The following is a 24,809-nucleotide window of genomic DNA, read 5'->3' on the forward strand; positions in this document are numbered from 1 at the left end:
AGGAATGTAACTGACCAGGGGGACGAAACTCCCCAGCAACTAGGAAAACTGCAAGGGTCCCCCGGCCAATCCAGTGCTGGCACGAAGCCCATATCATGTTCCTTGGCCCTTCATGTCCCATTTAGTTCATAAAGAGGGGTCTTTCCCAAGCCCCCTCGGAGAGTCTCATCGAAACCAGCCTGATCCCCTGGTCCCGATTCTCCCCGCTCACGTCTTCCCCCCCCCCCCCCCCCCCGAGCGTGAATCGAGTTTTGCCAGCCGTATCGAATTAATCGAGGAATGCTGTGGATATCAGTCTGTGTGTTCGCCTGTGTGATGGTGAGAAGATATCAGTCTGTATTTTACAGCTACGTTGTCTGTTTAACTGTCCGTTTGTGTTTTGCCAGTTAACTGTCTGTGTGAAATCTCTGTGTGTCTGTGTAAAATCCTTCTGTCCTGCAAGTAACTGTCTGTGTGAAATCTCTGTGTGTCTGTGTAAAATCCTTCTGTCTTGCAAGTAACTGGCTGTGTGAAATCTGTGTGTGTCTGTGTAAAAGCATTCTGTCTTGTAGTTTACTGTTTCTGCCACTGTGCCTTATAGTTAACCTTCTGTGTGACCCCCCCCCCTTTCTGTTTCCTGCAAGCAGCTAACTGTCTTTGTAGCATAGTGGTAAGTGTCCCTGTCTGCTATGTGAGAGACCAGGGTTTGATTCCTGGGCAGGGAACCAGTGTCTGTTTAATATTAGTTTAGGTCTTTATAGTTAGTTGCCTGTTTAATACCTTTTTATATCAATTTATGTTTTGTGCTTAATTGTTTTTATATCCTTTTATATTATTCTATATTTTATAGTTAATTGTTTGTTTAGATGAGTATAACTAGTTAAAAATCTATATTATTCCTGTGTTTATAATAAAACTCATTTATTCCCTAACTGACTCATTATTGACTCTGGGGGATCATTAACCTGTCGGAACAATACTAAGCAGGATGAACACATGAGCATCAGACTCACAAGCCCATATTTGAAAATCTAGCCCTGTATGCACGTCTGTTGTTTATACCCTGCACTTAAATAATACTTTAAATGGTCACAGTGGAGAACAATGTCCAAACATTAAAATATACACACATAACCAGGCAAAACACTAGTTTGGTACCAGCAGTTCTAGTTTAAAAATTCACCACATCATCGTCGTGGGCCTGAGTGCTCCTTTCACATCCACTTGCATTTTTTCTTTTCATCAAATAAGGCTTTTATATGCAGAAGATCCTTCCGGGCATCTTCTAGCCCCCGTTCTCTCTCTAGTTTACTTAGAATCTGTTGACAATCAGTTAGAAACAATGATTTACTTTTTTGGTACTTGTTCTATTTTTTTTAAACTCATACTTTCTTCTCATCTGAAGATGTCAGTGGTAAGCTCTGTCTGAACTTGTGCCTCTAACATTTTCTTCAAACATTAACATGCTATTTCTGTGCCTTTCTTCACAAGTCATTGCAATCACAGGATCTACACCACTTCTGCTGAAAATAGCAACTCCAGTTAAAAAACAAAAACCAACAAAAACCACTTGACTTATTTACAAAATGTAAGGCCAGCCTAGTGTCAGTGCAATCTCCTGGGGCAGAGTGACGGATTTGGAATTGCTCCTGTATATCACACTCCCCTTCCCCATGTAAGCTGGTGGCGATCAGGTGTATCACTTCTATATATAATTACATCAGAGGAAGTGAAGCAGAGCACTGAAATGCAAAACGTGGCAGAGGAAGGGTCACTAAGTCTGTGGTTGCTATTGATCAAAAGATACATGGGGATGCAGAGAGATGGGCGGGGTAGGTTTAGATACCACATAATAACAAAACCTAATTACTAGATTAGAAGGGATTATAATTAAAAGCTCTGGAGGCAACAGTTCAACTAACCTAATAAAGTCAGATAAGCAACACTTTGAAAACCACTACCAGAATCTTTACTAATTATCTTACATGGCAAAGGACATGCTTTGATGCAGAACCCAGGTAAGTTGAGTGGTTAAACTGACCAGGAGACTATCTAATAAATAAGTGAGGCCTGGTTATTTTGGGGGACCTGCCAGTGCTGTGCTGAATAGGAGCAAGGGCTTGGTCTGCTAGGAATGAGGCCGAAACCGCTGGGAATTGGCACCAGGATGAGACTCTTCCAAGCACTAAATCCCAACTGGCCCCTTCTTCACCAGTTGAAAGCACCCTTTTCACCAGCACCCTTTTCACCAGTGAAAGCACCCTTTCTTCACCAGGAGTGGGGAAGCCCACAGCCACAGCAACGTGCAGGGATTTTTCTGTCCTGGATGTCTGAGTGGTCACTTGCTGAATGGGCGGCCGGTACAACAGGAGGGTGGGGAGGTACCACTTTTGACAGTCACAGCTGAGACTGGGGAGGAGAAGCCAGTGGGAGGCTGGTTCCGTGAGGAGAGGATGTGGGTGTGACAGCTGTTTAACTGTCACTCAGCAATATTTCCGAACACTCTGGGACAGAAGGCATAGAACACAGTATTCTTGCAACTGCATGGAGAATTTAAATTCACTTTTGTGAAAAGTGGTGGCAGGGAACAAGGTGTGTTCAGAATCTGTTCTGTATGGCTCAGTCCCTTACCCCAATGCAAGGTATTGGTCCTATACTGACTCAGAGAATCTCTGAATTACCAGTAGCCTCTCTCCAACATTTTTTTGGTGGTTTCCCAGTGAAGTACTTGCCAGACTAGACCCTGCTTAGCTTGAAAAGTTAAACAACAATGCCTGAAGTGATTAGTCTACATTAACTGCATAAATAGGAATAACAGGTAGTCTTACTTCATCATAATATTTTGCTATATATTTGTAGATTTCAGTCAAGGCCATTTCCTCATTAAATTCATTTTCATGTTTCTAAAAGAGAAGAGAGATCAGATGAGACAGTCTTACTTTTTAAAAAGGAACAAAAAGTTAGTAAAGTCTCTGCTTATTAATGATACCTTTGATTCCTGAGTTAAAAATTCTTCTACTTCTGAGGAGGACAACGGAGGCAAATCCCTGATTGCTTTATAGTAAGCTTTCACCTCCTCCTTGTAGAGTGGAATATCCTTAGCATACAGAAGTTTATTTGTTGGTGCTTCCTTAAACAAAACAAAAAAAAACCATATTATGAAGACTAGTCCATTTTAATAGCACAAATTTGCCCGAGCTTCTGCCTCCACATAGTGGGTTTACTGCATTTTCTCTTTCATGTGACTCACTTCTGTTTGCAGAGTGGTCATGTGCTAATAGAGTCGAGCTTTTTGCAACACACGCTGAATATCATGACAGTTACTGTAGAATTATTTCTACTGGGCTCAGGAGTATTAACTAAAATATTTGTCCCTGCAAAACATTTTTTTCTGTGAATTTAATGCTTGTGAAAGCTGAACCAATAGTCTTGAGACTGAAATTCTATTTATGTACAGAACGTGGGCGGCAGTTATGAGAGTTTCTCTACATTAACCTGCCAGTGTGGACCTAAACCCTGCCTTGTAGTGGGCTCCTCTCTAAGGATGACAGGACAGTTTGGTCTCCCTGTTTTTTCAGTAATATTATGTGAATCTGGTGCCCAGGAAAATGAGTTAAAGCCCGGGTGAGGGTCAGGCAGAGCCAAATGGATTTTCCCCTTGGCTTTAACAGTCTAAAGAAATACTGACTTACAAGCCAACCCAGCTATTCCAATTCTAGTCTTCCTTGAGTCACCCTCAAAATATGAGAGATTTGTGATATGAGCTAACGCCCCACTTTGAACCTAAGATTTCAAGGTCTAACAGCTTTCATAATAGTTTTCATAATAGTTTATTTATTTTTAATTTGGGGAAGCAAATGATGTGTATGCTTATAATTAACTTTTTTAATATCTTGGCCATACTATTAGTGTTTTTAAATAGAAATAAACTAATAAGTTTATTTGACAAGTGACATAAGAATATCTTAATTTAAAGCTTAGAAAAGTCATGCAAAAATCAAGAAAATAACATCTGTGGTCTTTGTAAGACTAAAATACTCTTAACTGCACTGATTATCGTATAGCACATTTCAGCTTGATTTTTTTTTAAATGGATAATATAAGCCTTTGTATCAGCAATGGTTTCTAATGGAATGCTGGACAGAACAGAAAGCATAAATCTAACAATGGTAGGATCTTAACATGTAGGCCACAGTGGTTTGGAGTTTTCCATCACATTATTAGTGCATTTAAATTTCTTTCCAAGAAATCTAAGGTCTTATTGTCAAATAAATAACTGGGTATCTGTTTTTTTTTTATAAAATCCTGCTTTATTTAATATCCACCTATTTTGGATGAGCAAACTGCTACAGATCAAATAGGAAATAACTCAATTTTTGTCTGAAACTTTTTTGAGGCTCAACATTGTCTAGTTAACATTTAAAAAACCATTTTGTTTAACAATATATTTTCTGGTTTGAACCAGAAGGGGAAATAGTAGAAAAAAATGGTTGACCTGCTCAGAAATACTTCAATAATCAAGAAGTTCTGGAAATTTTGTAAGAGAGGCTGTACTTTTGAGGTTTTCAAACTGATTTCTCCAGGAAAGAAGTTTGGATTTGTTCAGAGAAGCAGCCAACGTTTTGCAAAAAGGAACTGCATTACACCACAATGCTTTTCAAATTTACCTATTATTATTATGATTATGGTTAGCAGTTTATCAACAGTCTTTGCTACATGCCAAATTAATGTATGGCAGAAAAAATTGGACTTCTGGTCTAATAATTTTAACATCTTTAAAAACTTTTGGTTAATCACAGTTGCAACTTTGACCAAATATTGTGGAACTTTTTCCCCTCTTCATCATTTTCTTTAAAAATTGTAAGATGGAAATGAACTATATAAAATGTCGGCAATTTAGACTAGATATGACAATTCCTAGTTAAATTCTTTCTTAGCTACATCTGTCTGGATTGTTCCATTTCTTTTTTTCCTATGAGATAGAGTAACAAAGGGTGAAATAGGAGTTTTGCCACTGACTTTCACTTTAGCCAGGATTTAATCCAAAAAGCATTATACCATTAAAAATAACATTTTTTGGGTCTGGAAACGTTGGGGGGGAAGAAGGGGGGAAATGAAGGCCAAGCATTACCTTTCCCAGCTGCTGTTCTGTTACAGAAAAGGCATCCATGAAAGCTTGTGCAATTACTGACAAACAGCCATCTATATGTGGTGTCTTCTTAATATCAAAGACAAACTGGGGGTTCTTCAATATATTCACCCAGAAGCGAAGAGGAAGACTATGCAGAGAAAGGACAAGCACTTTAATTCAGCAGCTCAAGTCAGATGACTGACCAATGCAGTATTTGGAATGCATTTTACTATGCAGACAGGCACAATTCTGAACAGCTCATTCATGCAGTAATGAACATTAGTGAATGTCACAAAGTTACCAAACAAGCCAAATCCACTCTCTAGCTTCAGCCAGCACCAATTTATGTTCAAATCACCCTCTGAAAAGCAGTGTGTTGACTCAAAGTTCTAGAAGCTATGATGCTATATACCAGAATCTAGCTGATGTATTAGAGCTCCAGGCAGACAACTTGGATCCATAGAGTCAAACCACAAAAGTGAGTGAGCAATCCTCAATTTTAAGAGATACATTTTTCACAAACAGCAACAGGGTAAGACTGTTTCAGAATCATCATTACTTAGTCACAGCATAACTCCTCCACAGATTATATAATAGAGATGTTGTGGTAGCTTGTATAGTCATATTTTTGTTGCCACTTGCTGCACTCTTATTCTCGTGGTTACAAGCATCCTGTGCCAATTTCACACGAGTACACTGAGAAAGAGCACACACACACACACACACACACACATACAAACCTGTTGGTTTTCCATATATGGACCACATCAGGATCTGTAATTTTTTTACTTTCAGCCTGAACATCCAAAAAGTCAAAAAAGTATTTGATGGCAAATGGGGCTTTATTGTTGGGCAAACTCCAAATGCTTTTAAAGAGGTTTTCAACAACAAAATGAATCGCAACCTGAAAAGCAAGAAAATTAGCAGTCCTGTTATTATAGGTGAAATGGACAAGATCTCTCACGCTGGATGGGGGAGGGGGATTAAACACAATCCAAGTGAAACATACACAGAAATGAAGGTGAGGGGGTTGAGGCACGTGCATGCATGTGGCCTATACGGTATGAGTAAAACTGATTCAAGAAGTATGGACAGAATCACAAATAAAAAAGAAACGGAAGGCCTATCCACTGTGAGCTGTGCTAATGGCTCAACAGCTATGCTACACTGCTTTGTCAACACGGAGAATTGTGTTAAATGTAAAGATGAACTCTGTGCGGGAGGCGGGACTGTCTTGAGCCCTTTCCTGCTTCTTTATGGTATATACAGATAACATCTCACAATTTTCACTAAGGTATATTTTTTCTACCTCTTTCCAAAAGACATTTGAGAGACCAGGAATACATCAGATGCTCACTTTATTCTCTTTTGGGAGGGGAGGATCTGATCAAGATTTCTATAGGACCTGATTAATGATATCACATGCGGCTGTAAGCCGAGCTGCTGTCTTCCCTCCCTGGTTCACAACTGAGAGGAGAGGTGGTGTTGAGTCTTAAGATTACAGCTTTGGGTGATAGTCAGAGGCCTCGAAAAGATTCTCCATAAGGCAAACCAAACAAACACAACAAAAAAACAGAGGTGGCAGACGGGCAGGGCAGGTTAACAAAAACTCTATGGACACTCTTCATACAATATTATTAAGAAGCAGGAAATGGCAAAAAACAACAACAACAACAACATTATGAAAGCAAAAAGTATAACTGGGTTAAAAAAAGAATTAGATAAGGTCACTGAGGACAGGTCCATCAATGGCTATCAGCCAAGATGTCTAGGACTCGACCCCATACTCTGGGTGTCCCTAAACTTCCAACTGCCAGAAGCTGGGACTGGATGGATTGAGAATTGCCCCGTTCTGTTCACTCTCTCTGAAGGATCTCACAGTGGCCACTGTTTGAAGACAGGATACTGACCTAGCTGGGCCATAGATTGGGATTTTGAATCCCAGTCCCGAGGCCAACTAAAATGGAGGTGATGACAGACTCTTGGATAGGTTGCTGGCCACTAAAGTTGTGGTACCAAGGCTGACTAGAGCTTATATAAAAGTTGCCCAACACAGTGACATTTCATTTAGCCCACAGCACACACAGGTAGGGTTTTAGTATGATATTTTTCAAAGCATTGTCTTATTCTAGGTAGTAGATGAAATTTAAAAGACTATTTCTGTTTTGTAGTTTTTCAGCCTCTAAACTGGTCTTTTCCACAGTAGTCAGATTCTAGGTCAGTTTGATGGCACTGGATGTTACTAGGCATCTGGGGCGTTTCAGGGGCAGGACTAACTTTTGTGGATCTTTCTCTTTGGAAAGCACCTGGCACATTCTGGATGCTTCCATAACCTTAAATGATTATAGACTGCTAGATTTTAGGACAGGAAGGCCTTAAGGATCATCTAGTCTGACCTTCTGAATAACACAGAATGCTCCCTAGTAAGTGAATTGATAATATATTTTAAAAATAATATGCTGTTGTTAAGACCTTTTTCATTTATAGTCTGCTGGATTCACTAGAAATAACTCACTCTAATTTGATGAGGGTATTTTTTTTTTTTTTTGGTAGTAGTGGTAGGGATTGTTCCTAAAATTGTGCACGGTATGAGTAAGTTCCCTAAATGATAAAAGTTCTGACCCACATTTTCAACAGTAATTTGTATTTTCAAACAATACTGGGTGCCCAGCTCTTTCTGAAAATCAAGTCTCTTTAAGGTATCTCAAGACGGACACTCAAAGTCACTAATCATTTTGGAAAATTTTAGGCCATGGTCTATCCATCCTGAAGGTGAAATCCCGGCTCTATGGAAGTCAACAGTAAAACTCACATTGACTCCAACAAGGCCAGGTTTCACTCAGAAAGTTAATAAACACTGACCTCTCCTTTGCTTCTTTGCCTGTACAAGTAATAACCCCCATCTCCTCAATAACTACAATCTTATCCTCAAAAGGAAAGGAGATAACGATTATGCTGAGAAAGCAGAATGTATCACTAGATCGCTCTACGTTGCCAATTTGTAAGATACAGTTATTTTTGCAAATGATAAAAATCTGTAGCTATTAGTGATTTTACAGTTTAATATTGTATCATATACGTGCATCAGGTTTGCATAATTTCCACTCCAATTTCTGTTGAGTCACACATGCCACCAGACCTACCCCAAAATGAATCCTGAACTGTTACCTTGGTAGACAGCAGTTTTGTCAGATACATTTCTTTCACTTCAAATTTTTGCTTTCCTTTGTGTGTAGCTCCCTGTGGATCTTCAGAGTCAGGTAAAATCTACAGTCAGGGGAGAATAGACGTTATCCCGATATGATGGCTCAGCATTAAATAAATGAACAATTAAATGGCAGGTTTATTTAACTCACCAAATGACAGTGTTCATTAGAGTATTCCACATCTAAGGAAAATGGAGAAAGAGAGTGAACTGGTGTCAATTGAATGCACACAGCAATGGGCATCTTTATTTCAGGTGAGACTGAGATGGACTGTGCGCTCTTGCAAGGGAGTAAGGATCTCACTGTACATTCATTCCCAGGCAGGCTACCAGACCTTAGATCAGAGTTCACAGGTCCAGCGTTTCACTTGCTCCCTCTTCAGCAGGTGGGCAGGGAGGGGCATCGCCCCGCCATACTCTCACCAGCAAAACTGAGCCAGCACAGGGGGCTGTCATAATTTGTTGTTGGTGTAGGCCAGCAGCAAATTACCTCTCTCCTGGTGCAAGAGGAAAGCATGGGAGGAATTGGTTACAATTTTGTAATGGAGACAAATCCTGGAAGGGAGATGAAAGTCAGCCTCTGCCTCGGCCAGTCTATGTAGGGGAAGCATGCGCTCACAGAAAAGAGACCAGCAATGGAGGATCCTGCTGTTTCTGGAATGGGAGAGGGCAACTTAGGCCCTCAGCAATCCTAGACCACAGTCCAGTGGCGCTTGACACCAAACGTGTATCTTATAATTATTTGTATGTTACTGAAACAGCTGAGTCAAAAGTTCTAGGTTTAGAAAGTGAATAATGGAGCTGACAAAGTCTTTAACTGCTTAGTTATTACTATAGTTCATACAATTCTTCCTAAGTTTTCTGTGCTCAGTTTATGTTCTCAGTAGCCAACAGTTGTGATGTTTATGCTTCTTTGCCTGTCATCTTGCCACTCTGTCTCTGCGCCCTTATACATGCCATTACCTAAGATTGTACATTTTCTTGTGTCTTTTTTTTTTTTAGTTAACCTCTTCCTCCCAATGCTCTGCTGAGGTGTTGCCTGTCACAGGCTCAGAGTCAGATTAAAATGGTTGTCCCTGTTCTCACTTACAGTTCCAGGTCATGTTTCTTATATTGTATTTATGAGATACAAACAATTAAGACCCTTAAGGTAGCTCAGTGATTTGAGTGCATGCTTTGCATGTATGAGGCTCTGGGTTCAATCCCCAGCACCTCTAGTTTGTCCTGCTCTGAGCAAGAGGTTGGACTTGATGATCTCTTGAGAGGTCCCTTCCAATTCTATGAATGCAAACTCTACAACTTTCTGACAGTCTTCACATAAAAATAAAATCATTCTGAGTCCCTTTGTTACCTGATGTGAAATTAGTTTTCTTTTTAAAGACTTTTATAGTTGTGCCATCTGAAATCTGAAAGCAAAAACAAATATTTCTTACTGAAATATACGTGTCCATAATTAACAAAGCCCTAGGTTTCGTGCCCTCGCCCCTATGATACACATCAAATAATACAAAATGTGAGTTGTGCCAGCATTCTCATTCTCTACTTAGCACACGTGGTTCCCACGAGGCATTTAGGCCAAGGTCCTCAAAGGTATTCTGGCACTGAACTCTCACTGACTTCATTACCTTTGAGGATCTGGGCCATATGCCTTATTTTAAAAGATGTTGAGGAGCTGCAGCTGCCACTGGCTTTAACTGGAATTATAGAAATTCAGCACCTCTGAAAATCAGCCCCTTAAGGTTTTCCTCTTTGCCAGATTTTGCTGGTTTATCTATGGTCTGGATATATCTCCTGAGGTTTCCCTGATCAGTCCCAGACACTGTTTTGTGCTCTCCCTTCACACTCATATTTCTGTGGATTCCCTCCCGGATGGGTACAAGGATGATGTGCGACGTCCTAGTCTTGCCTCCCATCCAAACCTTCCCCATGTGGGGATGGTGCTGTGGAGGTAGGTGATTGATGCTGCTATCACTTTTTCCAGGGGAGGGTGAGATCTGCATTTTGAGGGGATGCAGCTAACCTGGCCTCAAGTTACTAATAATTATTTTCAGTCTTCAGTTTCTAAAGTGATGAAGATCAAACTTGTGTACTGTAGATTTCTGCACATCAGTTTTTTAGGCTTAAGGTATTCAGGAAGGTGCCTTAAGATTTCTAGGAAAATCCTCATCCTCCCTCCATGAATAAACTCCACTGCTAAGGCAGTAAATCTTCTCTTAAAAAGAAACCGGTGAGTCAGACTGTTACTGTCCAAGAACGGATCCAAAGCTAATCCCGTGTAGTGCTGCGCCAATAGTCTGATGTTGAATCCCGTGTTTTGCCAAGTGCTAGCATAGTATGCAGCACACTCTGCTCTCTAATTACAAAAACAACTGCCCAACCCTATGGGATCTCTGCCAAAATAATTTAAATGTCTTTTAAAACCTTGGCAGCAAGCCCACTGCTGGAAACCAGCATGAGCATTACGATACTTTGTAGAAAGCTGTGTCTTGTGCCAAAGAAATCTTGCCCTTACACTTGCTCCTGGGAGGCAGACACGGAATATTTTATAAGTATATTTATGAAGAGTAGGTTCCATTCAATGATGCAGCGTTGCACAGCTCATCCAAGAGCTGCAGGAATGTTTCAGTATATAGCACTTTAAGACCACTCTAAAGATGGGCAAATTCTTTAGGATTAGACTATGATTTGGACCAAGCACCACACAACAGAGAGAGGGAGTGAGAGTCCCCCTTACATCTCTGTGTGGGCTACCTGAACCAGTGGTTCTCAGCCAGGGGTACGTGCACCCCTGAGGGTACGCAGAGGTCTTCCAGGGGCTACGTCAACTCATCTAGACATTTGCTTAGACATTTACAACAGGCTACATGAAAAGCACCAGCAAAGTCGGCACAAACTAAAATTTCATACAGACAATGACTTGTTTATACTGCTCTATATTCTATACACTGAAATGTAAGTACAATATTTATATTCCAATTGATTTATTTGATAATTATATGGTAAAAAGGAGAAAGTAAGCAACTTTTCAGTACTAGTGTGCTGTGACACTTTTGTATTTTTACGTCTGATTTTGTAAGCTAGTAGTTTTTAAGTGAGGTGGAACTTGGGGTAGGCAAGACAAATCAGCCTCCTGAAAGGGTACTGTAGTCTGGAAAGGTTGAGAGCCACTGACTTGAACCACAGATCTGGATACACAGGACGAGGCACCAGTTTATTACCTCCCTAGAGTGCGGGAACATGGAATAGGCCAAGCCTTGGTTCTAGCTCCTCACACTCTGGCCAGCACAGAGGGCAGGCAGTAGATTAATACTGATATATGCCAGTTACCCCCAGGACAAGGGAGGAATTGTGGTTTCCTATAGAATCTGATGCCACTGGTGCAGGGCAGCTTTGCACCACCCCTACAACGGGTCGGCTCTGTGACAAAAGCCAGCCCTTAGCATCTAATGGAATACAAGTTTCTCTTTACTATTGTTATTGTGACCAAATCCACCATTTCTTCTTCCACGACATATAAAAAATGAGGCCCTTCTTTTCTGCCCTAATGCTTCAATTGCCCATTCATGTCCTAATCGTTCCCATAGGCAGTTAAAATGTTATTAATCTGTAAGAGGCACAGCTTCAGAGGGGAACACACTCATGTCTGTGTAGCATGGGGCAGGTGCATTTCAAAAACAGCTGAAGAGGCAGCAGTCTGCCTTTGACAGTGCCTCTTGTCCATTCCTCTAGGCGCCTTATACTTTGTAGGAAACGTTTTTTTGAATGAGGGATCACTGGATCTCACGTCCAATTCACATTTCTTCAGCTTTGTGCCCCTAGAATTCACTGGAGTTGCTGTAGCTTAGGAAATTTAAAATCTGAGATTGGAGAACAGGGTTGTAAACTGTTCCCTAGCATTGTACCTGCCTGGGGAGTAGGGCCCCATGGTAATCTCTTATCATGGCCTTTTTTTTGAGGCTGTTGGCTGCTTTTATGAAGGTAACGGTGGAGATCTTGTAAAAAGCACACCAGTGCCTCCACTGAGTGTGCAAGCCCTGATGTGCCATCCACGAGTAGGGTAGTAAAAGGAGCTGGAGGTGTAGCTTCTTTTTACTTTTTTTTACTTCTGGTAAGAAAAAGCCAATAAATCTCTCAGAAATTAGATGCAAAAGCTCTATATTAATGCAATGTTAAGGTAGCTTGGTTTAAAATTTAAAAGAAAAAAAGTTGGGGAATGCAAAAATTGAGAACCTAAGTTTTCAAAAGTGATCGGTATTTTTGGGTGCCTGTGATTTTGGACACTGAGCCTCAGAAACTTTAATTATTATTATTCCCTGGACTGCACTGACAAATACAGCATATCTGAGATATCTAATCCTGGGAGATTCCCTAACAAACCAACCTCTCCACAAGTAAGCTGAAATAGCATGTGACTCAACAGTAAGAACATTCCATCAATATTGTATGCGATAAAATTTTTCTACATGTCAGCCTACAGAGCTTTCCCCACCTTGGTGAATGTTCAGACATCTGATCAATCAAGGTATTTCTGGGCAGACAGTAGTTGGGAGATGGGAGAAACAGGTTCCTAATTCGATTGCACTATTTTTGTTCCTACCTCATAGTGACCTATGGTGTTTAGCTTTGTTATCCCATCTTCTAGAATCACAGAGGAAACATCTATATCTAACAGTTCTTTGTGCTGTGAACCAGACTGGAGTTCTGTAAAAAAATCATATTGAAAAAACAATTACATGCTAAATCTGTTCCCATAAAACGAATACGTTTGTAAAGCAAAACATGGCATAGTTATTTTATCATTTTTGGACTAATGGTCCCAATCTAAGTTCTACTGTCCATGTGCTAGGAGTTTGCATGAGCGTGATTTGCTATACAAACCCTTTGTACACTTAAGGTCATCTGGATGATGAGGCTATTGGAAGTCTCACCTTGTCCTACTCAAGCCACAGTCCAGACTGGAGCTTTCAACTGATCTAGCCAAATGGATGCTTCATGAGTGTTTTATGGAATTGTTTCTAAAACTGAATGTTTGGTTGAACCTGATTAGGTTATTTGGTTCTGTTTGTTTGTTTGTTTACAGTTTATATAGACATTTCAGATAAAGATTCAATGGTCTTATGCTTCTTAAGGGCATGCTGTTTGTCATCTGCCTTTGTAACTATCTCACGCCTCATCCCCTTGGCAGTCTTATAGAGTTTTTTTAAGCCTGGTCTACACTGCCGCCGGTGGGCGATGAAAGCTTGCGTATCGCCCGTTGACGTACTTCCACTCACGTAGTGTGGCACCTTCATGGTGCTGAGCCAACGGGAGATGCCCTCCCATCAATGCAGCATTACTCCTTTTGTGAATGTGGATTACTGGCGTACACCTGAGAGCACATCTGGGATTGACTGATTGAGTCTTCAAGACCCACTCAATCAATCCCACTGCATCGATCGCCATGTAGCTGGCAATGTAGAATACCCTTAGTGGCTGCCTGTTTAGGGTAGTTAAGGAATACAATAATGTCCCAGGGAAAGAAAGAGCCTAGTTTTGTGTGCTGTTGGGATTATTTTTGTTATTATGATACCCTACGCACCAGGACTGGTGCTGTTCTACCGCATAAGTGTGCCCTGCCACTCTGGCTATATGCATACTAGGGTGGAAGGAGGTATTTTTAACATGTGTTAGCTAATATTTGTTAAAATCTCAGTGCAGGTAAAAGCAATTGTAGTTTTAATACATTAACTTGTAAAAATAAAACTTGGCAGCAAGCAAAGGGTCACAGCATTACTAGATGTATGAACTGCCCCAGAATTAATTATTACCAATCAGTATTAGCTATCAGTAGCCAAAGTCAGTGGTAGGATCTACCAAGTAGGGATCTTCACAGAGACCGCAGCAAACATAAGAGGATAACGGAAATATAACACAATGATACTCTCTTACCAAGACCAGCTTCATTGAGCTGAAGATCATAAAGAGAGCCATTCTTGTTTAGAAAAGCTTGAAAGATCTTCTCCTTGGCTTGCCCTATAGTATCACAATCCAGAACATTAACTTGAATATTAAGACAGGTATCTGCACTCTCATTTTCTGGGATTTTTTCAAAGAAGACATTCAGTGCCTGCAAGAATGCAAATGTTATTCAAATCTACGGCGAATGAGATAGGCTTCACAGCTGCAAATACTGTATACTGAGTTAGACACACTATACTAAGCTTTTCAAGCTATCTACTTATATTTAATCTGTTTTTCCAGTTGAAATGTTTGTTTGGTGGAGTTAAATAATGAATCACGCAAATGTAATTAATTCACAGTGTTTGAAGAATCATAGACATGCACTTGTATATTTTCAAATATGCATTTTTTCCTACTACATTTGTGCAAACGTATTTATGGAGTTACCACTGAATATCAGAAGAAAGTATATAATCTAAAATATGCATTTCTTTTATATATGTAGGATTCCTAGAAAATGAAGTTGCAAGTGGATGAAGGTTTGAGAAGGTCACTTCTTCAGCAAGCAGCCATGATAAGCATGACTATTTCTTAAAATTGGAAGAGATGTTAAAATACTCTTAAGCACCAGGCATTGTTATTGAAGAGCACAGCATATCACAAGGAACATTTCCTATGGAAATATGCATCCATCAGAATCCAACCATTTCTCCACAGGGAGAGAAGTGACTGCGTGGAGTGGAGGTAGAGAGAATGTGTGTATGATGCTGGACATGCACAAGGTGGTCCACTGACATACTGGTTAGAACCAGGCTTGTCTGAGGAGGTCTACATAGCTCATAATCAGATGTGATGGGGATCCAGCTTGTCTGCCAGACTGTATGCCGAGTGAGTTCAGCCTACTGGTAAGCCACATCCAGGGAGTTTGTCAGCTAGACCTCACAGATCTACTGCCTGAAATTTACTGCTAGCGACGACCAATGAGAACAGGAGGGAGAGGGAGATGAGTATGGATGCATGACTAGGTGTTTAGTTTGAGGCAGTGATAAACAAAGCTTTGCTAATATTGCAATCTGCTTATAGCAGAGGTAACTTTACTCTGTTCACCACAGTGTGTGTGAATAAAGGGGATTCGGCTAGAATCTGTTCTTATGTGACTGAAACAAATGTTGTTTTAAAAGTCTGTCACTGAATGCAAGCCATAAAGGAAAAACTAACGTAATAAGAACGCTCCACATTTAAGCAGTTGAACACCTGTGTTCTAATAAACCCTAACTGAAACATGAGAATTGCGGGTGTGACTCACTAGAGAAAAGTTTGTTAAAAGCATAAGCAACTAAAAATGTCATTTCCCCCCCTTTCTCTTCTTATAAGAGGTAGAGACCTGTCAGCCTCACTGTTTTCTCTCTCAGATTTAGAAATATTAATAATTATAATAATAATAATGTAGAGTGGTTCTTCCTTTTTTATTACTAGCAGAGAGTGGAAATTACTACGTTGTGGTGAGGGAAAAAAAGGAAAGAACCAGAAGAGACATCAATTAACTTCCTTGTTTCTATACAAACAGATGACGTATTAAAAACAAGATTGCAAAAATTGCAAACATCAGGATTTAATGAAATATGATGTAATTGAAGTAACTGAGAATGACTTAACCACAGAGATGTTTAACTACCAGGATAATGAGTCCACTGAAAGGACAGACTGAACGGAACAGGAGGAGATGTGGAAATGGTGCGGGTGGACATTGCGCCAGCAGAAAGAAATGAATACTGGCTGAAATGCCTTGCATTGAGTTTGATGCAGGATACTTAGTAAAAGAAAGTATAAGTGATTTACACTTAGGGCCTGATCCAAAAGTCCTCTGAAGTTGATGCAAGTCTCCCCATCAACTTCAGTAGGCTTTGGATCATAAAATCCAAATAAATAATAGAACCATTTGGGCAAAAAATGGCTTAATATTTTATCTAGAGCCTGATCCAAGGTCACTGAAGTCTATAGGACAACTCCCACTGATGTCAATGGCCTTTGGATCAAGCCTCTAGTTCATTCCTCTGCTAGTAGCTGGACTCCTAACTAAATTCTTTCAAGGGTGCTTGTTGATTCGTAAACTGAAGGTGATTCCTCTTCACCTTCTTGGAAACATGTTTATTGTTTAGTTGATTTTCCCACAATATAATACAAACTTTCCTGTTTCAGTTTGAATCTCTCTTGCTTTTGGACTAACAAAAGTTCCATTTCCTTGGCTGAGTCTCCTTTCCTGCACTTGCATTTTCACGTAAATAGCTCCATGGAAGATGCTGTGCTCTGCTCTTCACATATTAGCATGCCAGAAATTAAGCCCTCCCTCCTTTTCTGCACTGACCACCAGACAAACAGCAGCAATTTGCATTCTATATAATCCACAAGGCATAGAAGACATGTAGCAGTGCATGGCATGGTCTAAACTCACCCAAGACATTGCCCTTCATCTGGGATTAGTTTGGTTGAATCTAGCCTTTGTTAAGGCAAAATGTGAAGCTAAAAGACCTGGTAATGGCATAGAGCCTTTGGGTTACTAGATCAAGTCCAACACAAGTTGGAGGGAACTAAAAATTGCTTAATGTTATGGCTGTTCAGTAGTCTATTGGAAAATGAGTTGATTGCCTTAGTGAAGGTCCTTGTGAACAAGTGTCCACATCACAAAATTCACTACATCTGACAGCCTTCAGGCAATCTCAGCAGAGAGGCCTAAGACTGAATGGCAATTGAGATTAATGTCTCCAACTCAGAGCCAAGGCACGTTAACAGAGATGTAGGGAAACATGCACTGCTGTTCTCCATGTTCTTTGGATAAATGGAGGAGTTTGGTCTCCAGCATCATCAGTTGGAAAGCAAATCAGAAAATGCTTAGGAGAGCAAGCAGGCCATACATGCGTTTAACTCTACCACTCCCTCCGATATAGACTCCCATGGCTACTGATGAAGGGGGGAGAATGCAATCATTGATTATAATTATGTAATAATGGAAACAGGACAGATGTAATGTGGCAAACTGCCAATTAAACATGTTTGCCACTTGGCATCTGCCCACTGTGGTTCTACCCCTGGAAAGGAAGATCCTTGTGGCTTTAAAAGCTCTGTTTTTGTCATGGAGTATAATGAAGCTTCAAGAATGATTGTGATGGCAGCCAAAAACCTGTAACATCATGTGGCAAATCAAGCAAAGGAACTATTACCACCATAGGGAGAAATAATAATAATACTTAGTTCTTTACTCTGCTACCCAAATAGTAACTAATTAATCCTCACAATATCACTGCAGAGTAGGAAACATTACTGTCCCTGTTTTACCGATAAAGAAAGAAGACAGTGGAGTTATGTGACTTGCCTAAAGACAAATAGTAAGTGCCAGAGCTGGGATGAGAAATCAGGAATTCCTGGATCCTAGTCTTATGTTCAGGCCAATATTTCAATTTATAACACTAGATTAAAAAGAGCATCTAGGTACATTTTCCAAAATTTTAAAAATAAAACCAATTGAAAGTAAACCTAGAAGCTACTCCACATCACACAAACAATAAATAATCAGCCACAGTAAAAATCAAGCCCAATATAAACATCAGATCCTATCATGCCCCTATCATGCCTCTGCTTCCCCAGCAGCCTAAGAGATGGGCCTTGCAGTGTATCTTGAAAGTAATCACATTCAAGCTATTTCTAGTCAAAGTGGGTGAGAAGGGAAAATAGGTTTGAAAGCTGAGATTCCCGTCACAGCTCGACAACTACACCTGTGTTTCCCCTTTGTAGTCCTTCAAGGGCACCCACTCTAGACTCCCTGTTCCTCGCCCATCACCCCTTTAGGGCAGAGACCTGCATCTCTCTCCCTCCTGACTGGCGTTTTTCCCCAGGCTGCACATTTCCCTGCCTATTCTGTGATAGTCCCAGCAAGACAGATTACTTAAACATGCTACTGCCGTCTGTGCTTTGTTTTCTCTTCGAAGGCAATGAACATCATATTACTGGGTTAGCTTAAATGGCCTGTAATTTCTTCTGTCGAGGAAAAATAAAGTCACACAGCTACATTTTAGAGTTGGATCGAGTGCAGCTTTAATTGTGACACACACAATCACATAACCATAGCTACGGGGAATACTATAGCCATAGGGAAAACCCAGGTGGCTATAGGGAAGTCAAGCAGCATGTCTGGATGCTGGGCAAATGTACTTCACCTGGCTACCAGATACAAAAGACTTATATAGGGGTTGCTTAGGTTTATTTACATGTTGATCGTAAAGTGGAATTTGATTAACAGTTCAGGAAAGACAATTATATGTACAATGGGGTACACCAGATGTTTTCACAGGAAAGACCAAAGAGTCACTTGATTATACAATGTGGTTATCAGGTACCTGGCTATCACCCGAAGATGGGTGGCTACACAATACACGTTAAAATGCTAATCTGTATGGAGTAAGTTCCTATGGGACCAGGAAGACAGGGGGGCACGTACTGATACTTATCAGAACAGGAGATGTCGGTTTACAGACATCAAAAGGACTAGAGTTCACAAAAGGAGTTTGCATTTAAATTGTGGTCCTGAGACATCCTGTGGGATTTTAGCATCTTTATCTCAGTCTCAGTTTGGGGCATCCTGTCAATGATTTAACCTGAGGGCTTCCATCACAGTTCAGGCTACCCAGTTTCAGGCCAGGCCTTCTATAATCAATTCTATGATTAATTCTTTGATTCCACACTGCCTAAGTCTTTCCTTAAATTAATTTGTACTTTTCCTTATTTCCTTTGCAAAGCCAGAAATAGTAGAAAAGTACCTATTAATGTTTCTTCAAGATTTCTGTGCTTCCATCCATGATGCCGCTTAATGTTGTCTGACCTTCAGCACCTCTAGCAATCTTAAGAGCCTTTTCATAATTTCATCATCTGTGATTTCTTTTTCAGTTTTACAATTTGTGGATAGATGTGGTGCTCATGAAGGTTAGATTCTAATTACAGCTTGCTAATGCCAAGCATTGAGCAATCAGGCAAAATCTGATATATGAAAATTTCAGTTGGTGAGACAGGCAAAATAATTCTTGGTTTTCTTATTGGTACATGTACCATTACATCACTCTGATTCTGTGTTTTTAGAGGAGATTTTTGTTTTATTTATATGCAAGGGTACGTTGCATCTCACAAACATTAGTGAATTTATCTCCTTGACATCCCTGTGAGGTAGAGAAGTATTATCCGTATGTTATGGAAGGCTTAGATCTGTGAATCCATAAATGCTTAGATGCTGTCTAGAGACTGCCTCTCTCCTTGTGTGACTCTGTTCCAGCTGCAGTCACTGGAGCGGGAACACCCTTGGTGTAAAAGAGAGGGAGCTACTAGCAGGACATTCTCTGTGAAGGGTGTGACAGATATGGCAATTTCCTGCAATATCTTTGGGAGATCTTACTGTATTAAGTGTATGTATCATTGTGAGCCAGGGATTGTGTGTAATTCCACAGGGGAGAGTGACCACAGCTCCTCCAAGAATGAAGAGCAGTGAAGGGTGATTAGGCAAATTGACTCAGGTTGTAACACCTCCAGAGAGGTACCACCACCTGGTGAGTATTGCATGCTAGCTCAAACTGGATTCTTCAGAGGCCAGCAGGCAAAGAAAGGACTTTTTGGTAAACAGCCTGAGTGTAAACTGACTCAGGGCTTTCTTTCTTATCCAGAAAACGGACAGGACCTTCTGTCCGAGGCAGGGCCCCAATCCCTGGGCAGGGGTTGGAAGGACTTGACCTACTAGGGCCCTATAAGACTGGTGGGTGACCTCTGGTAAGCTTTATGCATGCTTATAGGAACTTCTATTGTTTTTATATGTTTTCTATGTAATGCTTTTATCTTAAGCATAAATGTGCTTGCTTAGAAAGAGTTGTGCGGTAACATAAAACTGCTGGCAATTATACCAGAGTTGAGATTTCATGCACTACAAATAAGTAGTTAGCAGTAGCAAGTAATGACTCTGCACCAAAGGATTAACACAGGTTGCAAGAAAGGCTTAACAACTGTTTGAAGGAGACCAAGGGCAAACATTTGGAAGGGAACTACTTGACTGGGGACTGACTTGAAAACTGGCTAAAGGATAGGGAAAATAAAGAGCATTTTTTTCTTGCTAGGAACAAGGTAATAAGGAGATTTGAAGGCAGTATTTAAAGACATTTTTCCAGATTTATAGTTGTTTCTGTAAATTAAAGCAAACTGTGATTGATCTAGTTAAGTGAAGCACCTGAGCTAATAAACTGTAGCAGATGACAACTATGTAAGACAGAGATGTATGCAAAATAATGTTTCTTGCCTCAAAGAACAGAAAGATAACCTGGGAAAAGGAAAGTTACTACATATAGCACATCGTTTTTACTCCTGTTCTACATGGAATCTCAAATCTCTGTCATGTCAGTGTTCTGTGTGAAGTACTTTTCCGTTTACCAGATTGAGTGAAAAACTGAGATAGAATATTGTTCATTAAAAGGTAGAGGATTATATTAGATGAAAAGGAACTGGCAACATTTTATCTGCCAGTGAAATTGCCCACCAGTCTAGCATTCTACCCGTCTCTCAGATTACAAAATACAATAGACAAGGAGAAATTAGAGTAGGCCATATTACTGAAAATGTTCTGTCCATCTTTTCCTTTGATCTTCTTCTGTGCTAAGAGTCTTTTCATTTGCATCTTTAAAAGCATCTCCAAACTGCTAAACTTTCCTCTTAGCTACTTGATTGTCTTGTACAAGATTGTAAGGTCATCTCTTGGGCTAGCGTCTTCAGCCTCTTGACATTTTATATCAGTATATGCCCTTTTATCTCTTCTAACACACCTTTTACCTCTCTGCCTAGAGCTCTGTATTCTTCTTCGTGCCACTTGCTTGTCTCTTCATGACTTAGCATTTAAGAATTTTTGGGTTGCTTTAGAGTTCTTTTTTTCCCACTGTTGCCCAAGTAGCATTGCTAATCCATTCTTCCCTTTTAGAGTTCATTGTTATTAGAACTCTCTTTGCACTTTCCAGATAGCACACTCCAATATTTTCCCACAGAGCATCAAAGTCTTGGTTCACTTCAGTTAACTCCATTAGAACACTGAACATATTTTCAGTTCAAGCTGAAAGTACTTTCTGTGTTTCAGTCTTTTAATTGTGCACTGTCGACACACAGTTGTCTTTTAACTTCCTTCATCCACTTTGATCTTCAATTAAGCGATACAAAGGTTATGGTCACTGCCCATGTCTGCTCCCCCTGTATGCACATATGAGCTGCAAAACATTTTTTCAAATACAGAAGTGACCTATCTGGTTCTTTGTAGTATCATCTGGGGAGTACCATGTCACTTTGTTGGACTTCTTTATGAGAAAATATTGCTTCACCTATCATTAGATAGTTCACACTGCAAATCTCTACTAATCATTCACTATTTTGGTTCATGACCAAACCCATGCCCCACTTGCCCATATCTTTACCCAGCCCATCATTGTTACTTCCACCCTTTGTATTGAAATCATTCATAGTCACCATGATATCATGTTTTTGGACCTTGGTTAACACATCCTGTAGCAAATCATAAAAAGCATCTTTTTCCTCATCTGGCTTTTTGCTGATTAGTGCATAGCGTATTATTGATCGTTTGAATAATCTAGTCTGAAAGCAACCTCTAATAATTCATCTATTGACTTATTTTCACTCAGTCAATGCCTGATCTGCTTCATTCAACATTAAGATTGCTACACCAGCTTTATGTCTATCATCCACATACCTGGAGATGATAGTATTTATTACTGGTTTCCCTGAAGAGTAGTTTGTTCTGACCTGTCAGGCTACACTCACTGATTCCAAGGACATCAAGATGTCATCCATTTCTTTAATTACTTGAGCAGTTTTAGTAGCTTCATACATTGTTCTCACATTCCAAATTCCTATTTTCATTACTGATGTGGCCTGAGCAAGGAATTTTTCATGATACGGCTTCTTTGCGGATTTGACCAATGCCCATCATATTCTTCACATGAAGCTGATCTGATTGTTCGAGCCCAAAAGATCAAGCCTGAGCAAATTATTAGAAACATGTGATGAAGACCTATCACTAAAGAGTTACGTATTGATTTAGAAGATATTACAATGGAAAAAGTTAGAAAAGCCATCAATAAACTCAAAAATAGGAAAGCAGCTGGAGAGGATCATATTGCCGGACAGATGCTTAAAGCAAATGATGAAACAGCCTTCCAGACTTTCCTTATGTTTCTGGATAGAATATGGTATGAAGAAAAGAACCCAACCTAGTGAAGAGAAGCCGTATAGTAAAATTGCCAAACTAGGGTGACCTTACCAACTGGAGTGGAAATCATATTACCCCCAGTGCCTGGGAAAATCATGTGCCACATTATCCTGGAATGTATCAAGAATCAAACAGACCTTCAAGTTAGAGAGAAACAAGCAGGTTTTAGATGACTGAGATCAGGTGCAGACCATGTGGTTGTTCTCAGACATATTACAGAGCAAAGCATGGAGCAGCAAGCACATCTTGTTATAAATGCAAAGGGCTAATTTGTTTCAAGGAAATGTCATTCATTTTGATAGTAATCTGCATCTTCCAGCTCTTCCACACATGAAATTTTCAGTTTCAAAAGTTTGTCTCTCTTGAACTTTTTAACTTTTCAAACCCACAGATTCCATCAAATGCTTCTCTGGGATTAGGCTCACGTTTGTGTAATTTTCTGTTTTAACTATATGTTTAACTCTGGACCAGATTCAGTGAACAAAATTTTAACAAAAGTGATCAGTCTTCCATTTGCAATCACACAGACCAAACTCTCTCCCTTTTCTGATAACAACAGCAACTGCGTACTTGAAAAAACAGGAAAGTGTTAGGTTAGTAACAGGTTAGCTCCCACTGGTACCTACATCCCTTAGGTGCTTTTTGAAATCTCACCCTTAATACAGTGTTAAACTTCTTTCAATGTGCTAATGTTGTTTCAATGTTTTAGTGCTAGAAATAAGGAGGAGAACCAATGACTAGCCACTTCTCTGTGGACTACCAGTGCATGGATCACAGCTGACAAACCTCTGGTCTAGACAGCTAATAGGTTTTATACTATACTATACTATAGCTAAAGCTCTCTATCACAGTACTTTAAATGTGCAGTGCCAAATATTTCTTCCAAATCAGTAAAAAACCAAGAAAGACCCAACGTAGTACACAAGAAACAGAATATGTTTAATTAACTTTTTGCAATCAGCTTTTTTTTGAGACAGATATCTTTGTAATTCAGGTTGAAAATATCTTCAGCAGTAGCTGGATTGCAATTATAAGTGCAAAATGGTAAGAACTTTGTATCTGTTTTGGTGAATGTAACAATCTACGTATAGAGGAAAGTTCTGACAATACCAACCTGGAATTTTATGATTTAGTTTAAGTTTCATCGGGACCTTGTTTTTAATCAGGCAAGTAATAAAAATCCACCACACTACAAATTTACTAATTTGCAGTTAATGACAAGAAGGCCCACAGTGAATGACTGAATTTTTAGGATTACTGAGTAAGCAAACACAATAAAATCACAGGCATCCAGCATCACAAAATTTTCTATGTTCATGCACTTGGTAAGTGTAATCTAGTTTTAAATATTTATTTTAATAACTCATAATGTACTTGCAAATGTTCTGTAGTATAACATATAATTTATAATAAGAATAAACTGGAAGTAACATGAGACCTCGATATAGTGCTCTATTAGACTGCTGCTGTGAAGCGGAAAGTATCAGATTGGTGAAACACGGGTTAATTCACATCTCTTGTGTTTTGAAACTGTCAATAATTTTGTTTTCTGCCCATTTTTACCTATCTAGGTACTTGTACCACCACCATCACTGGAGTATCTAAGAGCCTTAATTTAGCATCCTTCCATAAGAGGAATGTTGTGGGTTCTTTCAAAAAACATTTCAATGTTTGGAGGAAAAGCAGCTTGGCAAACATACCACTGGTTTGAATTCAGTCACTTGCCACAGCAGCCAGTCTTCATTTAGTGTATACAGGGCTTTGCAAGTTATTACATCCACCGGACCTTTGTTTATCCTCTGATTGAGAGCTGTCACAAGTTTATAGAATGGTTCTCCAACTGTCTCCTAAGAAATAAAACCAAATACACAGAAGCAGCAGGGTTTAGCTCTATTTCTGCATTCCCATCGGAACTCGAGTGGGACATCAACAATTTGAAGCCTGTGAAACTAACTTCCTTTTGGCCAAGTTGCTCAGCTGCCCTGCAATTAAAAATACTTTCTGTCCAGGTTTATCTGTTTTTTGTAAATCCCCACCCACCTCCTGTTTCTCTTACTCAGACACTCAGCCACCTGGGGCCCCTGGCATGACAGTTCAGAGCCCCACACAGGGCACAGGCAGGCAGCTGGTGGAGAAAGCCTTCACCCCCTGGCCTGACTTAGCTTGCCTCTGGAGCATTCAGAGGGATCTGCCAAATTCTCCTCATCCCCTTCTGCCTCCTCCTGTCCTGCAGAGAGGACACCTGTAACCCCCTGCAGGTC

At 40.0% G+C, this 24,809-nt stretch overlaps 1 protein-coding gene across 1 annotated transcript in view; it reads right to left on the bottom strand.

Moving 5' to 3' along the window:
- Nucleotides 1-244: 244 nt before the first annotated feature.
- The window catches only part of PLXNC1 (plexin C1), a 60,188-nt gene continuing 35,623 nt past the window's right edge, over nt 245-24,809 (bottom strand). Inside the window, exons 20-30 of the mRNA XM_067559809.1 lie at nt 24,249-24,395; nt 14,244-14,421; nt 12,913-13,016; nt 9,667-9,721; nt 8,467-8,498; nt 8,279-8,377; nt 5,851-6,014; nt 5,111-5,258; nt 2,969-3,109; nt 2,808-2,882; nt 245-1,298 (exon numbers count right to left, since the gene is read on the bottom strand). Of these exons, the coding sequence (XP_067415910.1) occupies nt 1,194-1,298; nt 2,808-2,882; nt 2,969-3,109; nt 5,111-5,258; nt 5,851-6,014; nt 8,279-8,377; nt 8,467-8,498; nt 9,667-9,721; nt 12,913-13,016; nt 14,244-14,421; nt 24,249-24,395 (1,248 nt within the window). The 3' untranslated portion in view covers nt 245-1,193. The remainder of the gene's footprint in view (nt 1,299-2,807; nt 2,883-2,968; nt 3,110-5,110; nt 5,259-5,850; nt 6,015-8,278; nt 8,378-8,466; nt 8,499-9,666; nt 9,722-12,912; nt 13,017-14,243; nt 14,422-24,248; nt 24,396-24,809) is intronic.

This window comes from Emydura macquarii, unplaced genomic scaffold (genome assembly GCF_026122565.2).
Source record: "Emydura macquarii macquarii isolate MOO-44397 ecotype Brisbane River unplaced genomic scaffold, CSIRO-AGI_Emac_v2 contig_2205, whole genome shotgun sequence".
In the NCBI taxonomy this organism is placed as follows: Eukaryota; Metazoa; Chordata; order Testudines; family Chelidae; genus Emydura; species Emydura macquarii.